The sequence below is a fragment of the Quercus lobata genome, chromosome 1 (assembly GCF_001633185.2).
Source record: "Quercus lobata isolate SW786 chromosome 1, ValleyOak3.0 Primary Assembly, whole genome shotgun sequence".
In the NCBI taxonomy this organism is placed as follows: domain Eukaryota; kingdom Viridiplantae; phylum Streptophyta; class Magnoliopsida; order Fagales; family Fagaceae; genus Quercus; species Quercus lobata.
In genome coordinates this window covers 36,099,169-36,104,365 of record NC_044904.1, presented here as the reverse complement: position 1 = coordinate 36,104,365, position 5,197 = coordinate 36,099,169, and the positions used below count along the sequence as shown (strand labels likewise).

The 5,197-nt window shown below is 33.4% G+C and overlaps 1 protein-coding gene across 1 annotated transcript; it reads right to left on the bottom strand.

Moving 5' to 3' along the window:
- Positions 1-475: 475 nt before the first annotated feature.
- Positions 476-2,983, bottom strand: LOC115988749 (L-ascorbate peroxidase, cytosolic-like). Its single transcript, XM_031112370.1, has 10 exons — positions 2,872-2,983; positions 2,595-2,725; positions 2,313-2,487; positions 2,146-2,211; positions 1,583-1,631; positions 1,391-1,476; positions 1,176-1,255; positions 967-1,069; positions 809-867; positions 476-715 (listed from the first exon to the last, which is right to left on the bottom strand). Exons 2-10 carry the CDS (start codon positions 2,711-2,713, stop codon positions 700-702), a joined length of 753 nt encoding a protein of 250 aa, XP_030968230.1. The 5' UTR covers positions 2,714-2,725; positions 2,872-2,983; the 3' UTR covers positions 476-699.
- Positions 2,984-5,197: the final 2,214 nt, after the last annotated feature.

Genomic DNA, 5,197 nt, shown 5'->3' with positions numbered 1-5,197 from the left:
GGATCAGGATTCCTTTTGAGGATATGTTAAAAGTTTATTAACTTTTTCCCTCTTGTAAACTGAAGTTCTTCAAGCATGATTTATTCTACATTACTGTATGGGGGCATAGTACTAAAAGAGTAAAAGAAAAAGCCTACCCAGATCAACTAATCCACGTTCATCAAATCCCGCAAGGACATCACGTTAAACCATGAAATAATTTAATCAAATTAAAGAGATATATTTCAAGCCAGTGAAAATTAAGTCAGAATTAGATGGCATGAAAAAGCAAAACACAGCTAAGGAGAGGGCATATTGAGAGCGATTACTCATTCAGTTATCCCCTCAAATGAGAGTCCCCTGTATTCCCCAGGCCTCTCCAGTAGAATGTAGCTCAAAATTCAACTTGATAGCAAAACCAGAATTACAAAAATCCTATGGGCTCAGGGGAATAGTTAAACACGTAAATCACAGGTGTGTAATTGAGAATGAGAGAGAGATGCAAACATACTGACTAATAATTTAAATTATTTAAAACTGATGGAAACACGATTTCGTTCATTTGTCATGTCCAACAAAACAAAGCAATAAACCATCCCAACTTTCATGAACCAACAACTGCCTAAAATAAAACTGGGGCTTCCAAGCAAATCCAAAACAAAAGAGTAAAGGCAAGCAGGGGTTGGCACCATCCTTTACGTCCCACGCTTTCCAAAGTACTTAAGCTTCAGCAAATCTGCAAACCATGGTGAATAAATTTAGTCTCACAACTTCTAGAATGAAAACAAAATTATCGAGCACCCCACAAATCATTAAAATCCGAACTTACCCTAGCTCAGAGAGCTTCAAGTGAGCTTCGGCATAATCAGCAAAGAAGGCATCTTCATCCTAAGAGTTAAAATAAGATCAACGGCAATCAGAAAACTACAAATTAATCCATCATTAGCGAAATTTCATTGACAACTAAGAGACACAGAAATTACATACCGCAGCATATTTTTCAACAAGGGGGCGGAAGACTGGGTCAGCGAGAAGTGCCTTGTCAGAAGGCAACTGCAGAAGACCTTCCTTCTCACCACTCAAGAGCTCCCTATCAAGTTCAAGAACATATTTTAGCATTGTGAAGCACATCATAAAGAACAAACACAATGCAAATAAATTAGACCATGAAAGTCAGACCAGGACAGGAAACTCACTTAAAGTATGAGTTGTCAAAGATGAGAGGGTTAGCAGTCCACGGTCCCTCAAAGCCAGAACGCTCCTTGTGGCACCTTCCCTACAAAAACAAATTCACATAAATCAATAACATTGGTAACAAAAGCCCCAAAAAAAATAAAAAAGTATTATGATTTCAGCACAACCGATAATTCCAAAGAGTTAGCAAGCGATCCCCAAGGAATCATATACTAACCAAAGTGTGTCCACCAGAAAGAGCAACAATGTCCTGGTCACTAAGGCCCATTTGTTGACCAAACACAACCCTCAAATGGTCAGAACCTGCATCATCAATTAAATTAAAGTAAAAAATAAAGCATTCTATAAATTAATTTCAAAGCACATGCCATTTTGATTTGGGAATATCGACTGGTACAAGAATACTAACCCTTTGTAGCATCGGGAAGACGACCCTCGGGAGGTGGCTGAGGCTTGTCCTGAGAATACAAAACAACACCAAACATATCAGTGACTGATGATGATGATGGTGATCAATACAAACAACAAACCCATGGCTCCCACAAATGACAACATTGCAATTAAATGACAAATAGACAAACCTACACAATTTCAAATTCTTGTAACAAAAGCATCTACTTTCACATATTCTTTTCCGAGGAGTAAAGAGAAAATGACATCAGAAAATTCAATAATTTTTAAAAAGCAAAGCCGACCAAATCAAATAAATTAAGCACAAATCTCCTCACAAACAAACAAACAAACAAACACGTGACATCAAGAAAGTCAAGACCAAAAGTCGGGATGATCGTGTGCGTTTGGTACACACTATTATTTTTCAATAAACGAAACCAATGAAGTCAAAAGTAACAAACAGAACAACGAAACTATAGCAAGAGTAAGGCCATATATTCCTAAAAGCAAACCAGAAATTATGCAACACACAAACATTATAGAAATTGAAAAACCAAATTCCAAATAGCCAACACTGACCTCGCGTCCTGGGTGAAAGGGGACCTCGGGCCCACCAGTGATTTCAACAGCAACAACCCCAGCCAGCTAAATTTTTTTAAAAAAATAATTAATTAATTAATTAAAATCCAATTAAGATTAATTAAAAATCTAAAAATTTAAATTATATAAAATAAAAATAAGAGTACCTGGTAGAAATCGGCGTAAGAGAGAGTGGGGAATTGCTCCTTGATGGGCTCCAAGAGCCTGACGGCGATGTCGAGGCCATTGTTGGCTCCGTGGCTGAGCTCAGCCGCCTGTTTCATGGTTCCGAATGGACCTCCGGTCTTTGTCTTCTGGTCAAAGGTACCAGCTGAGTGCCACCTGTACAACCCCAATCACATCATACACCGTTAATACCAACAACAAATCCTCACCGTTGAAACTGAGTGATTGTGAGCTAGAGAGGGAGAGAGAGAAAGAGATCGTACGCGATGCGGAGCATGAGAGGAGCGCAGTGCTTCTCAGCAATGAGTCCCCTGAGCTTCCTCCTCGCCTTCTCGACGGTCTTCTGGTACTCAGCGCTCACGGATGGGTACTGCTTCGTCATTTTTCAACGATTCTACAAACCAAACAACCAAATCAGAAACCCAAAAAATACATACAAAGATCTTCGATTCAAAAATGCAGACGATCAAAGAAACACAAACACGCACAAATAGAACACAAAATAGCTTGATCCTTGATCGATGAAGATCAGTAACAAACCTTGGAAAACTGAGAAGCCGATTCGAGAAGTGAGAGAATTCAAACCCTAAAGAGAGAGAGAGAGTGTGTGGCACGAGTCGAACACAGGCCTGGGAGAATGAAGTTATAAAGGTGAAGCTAAAAGGCTTGTAGAAAAGAAAGTTCTAGTTGTTTTTTTTAAGGCCGTTGGATTAAGACGATCCTGTGGATAGTATTGGTTTTGGATTTAAACGGCTGTGATTAGCTTGGACAGCCAAAAATGTACGGCCAAGCTTTTGGGGTTGGTGTAAGATTAAAATAGAAAAGATATATATATATATATATATAAAAATAAGAGAGATGAAAATGGGTATAAAATAAAGGTCAAGAGGGTTATTAAGGAAACATAATATAAACTGAACAAATCGATTTGACTTGTTGGGGTAATTGACAAAAAAATGATGAGATTGTCCACCGGGAAAAAGGAGAATTGGAAACTTTGGAGGTGGAGTGTTCTTAAATGACTACACTACCCCACTTATTTTTCTCAAATAAGTTGCACTAACTAAAACGAGATTTTTATTTTTATCAAAAATAAAAATTTACTAAAACCAGATTTACAACTAATATCTACCTGTTGGTTTTGACTTTTGATAAGCTTGTAATTTGTAAGTCAAACCTTATAAAAAGGGATTTGGTATCGAATGATACCATATTAGCGGTAACTAAATTTAAAAAGTGTGAGATATGTTAACAAAAAATAATTGACCAACTAACAATTGAAAGACATGTATTAGTGAGTAGTTATTTTTGCACATATGTTTCTCGTTTATTAAATTTTGATACGGATGACCTAGTATCATTTGATACAAAATACTTTTTTCTAAACCTTGACCATTAATCTAATAAAAAATGAATTTTATTTTAAATAACTTAAAATAATTTTTTTTTTAAGAACCAAAAAATATAAGTATAATATAATTAAAAATTTTATTTTAACAATTTAACAAGAAATTTTTTTATTGAGAATAATTTAGCAAGAAATTTGATTCAAGGGAAAAATAATTAACCATACAATTTATATGGACGTGTCAACCCAAGAATGTTCTTCTTTATGTTACTTCATTTTGATTTTCCTTCAAAAAAAAAAAAACACTTTTCCACATAAATGCCTTTAATGAATTAATAGAAGAATTTGATTAAGAGCAAAAAAAAAATAATTAGGAAATTACATAAATTAAGAAACACTAAGAAGAAATCATATATAGTATAAAATCCACCAATCTATCAAAATTAACAAAACTAATAAATATAGTAAGTGGAGCAAAAAACAAAACAAAATCTAAAATTTGTGATACCCCCGATATGACTAAAGCATCAACACACTTATTTGTTTTCTCAAACATGTGCTTGACTTCTATATGATGGATCATCCACAATTGAACTTAAACCTAATTAACAAAATGTACAATAACCAATTCAACTCGAGATTGTATGATTAATCCCATCTAAGAATGGAAGACAAGACTTTTCATTTGTTCGTTAACAATAGGCATAAAAGCTTCTTCTTTGAATACGAGAGCGATTTATTGAAGCAATACTAGTTTTAGTGGAAATAATATTGCCTATGTGAAATTATATATCGATACCAAAAAAAAAAAAAATGTTCATTATAACTAATATTTAAGGTTGATTAAAAACTTAATCAAGAAACTTATTCAATTTTTTTTTTTTTATTGATAATAATTGAGTCTAAACAATCCAATTTAAATTCAAATCCTTTGGCTTGATTCAATAAGTTCACAATTTAGTGTAGATTTAGTGATAAAAAAAATAATAATAAAATGGTAAGAACCTTGACAAACTTTGTAGAGGTGTTTCTAAAAAAATATTTTAGAGTTTGTAGTTTATTGTTTTTCTTTTAGATTAAATATCTTAATCCATTTGAATGTGTCAACTAATTGTTAGCTAATAACAACCTTTCATTGTTTAGATGACTAGTTTTATCTCATTTATTCTTAATTCATTGACATTATCTTCTACTTTTTTATAAGAATACTAAGTATTTAACATAAACACACGAGTAGAAGGGAAAATATCTTTAAAAAACTTACAGTAGTGTATATTTAAAAATGTCTCATTGACATTACCTAGTTTTTTTTATAAATGAGAATTTGGGTTCGAAGTCTCTCCCCACTATTTAATGGTTAAATAAAGGTTAATAATGAGTTTTTTTCTTTTCTTTTAGATGTTTAGTTTATTTGTTTGTGTAGAATTCTTAAGATCTGTACTTTTAAGAAATAAAGGGGGAAAAAAGATGAACTTTTTTACTTATAAAAATTTAAAAAGAAATTAAGATGACAAAAGG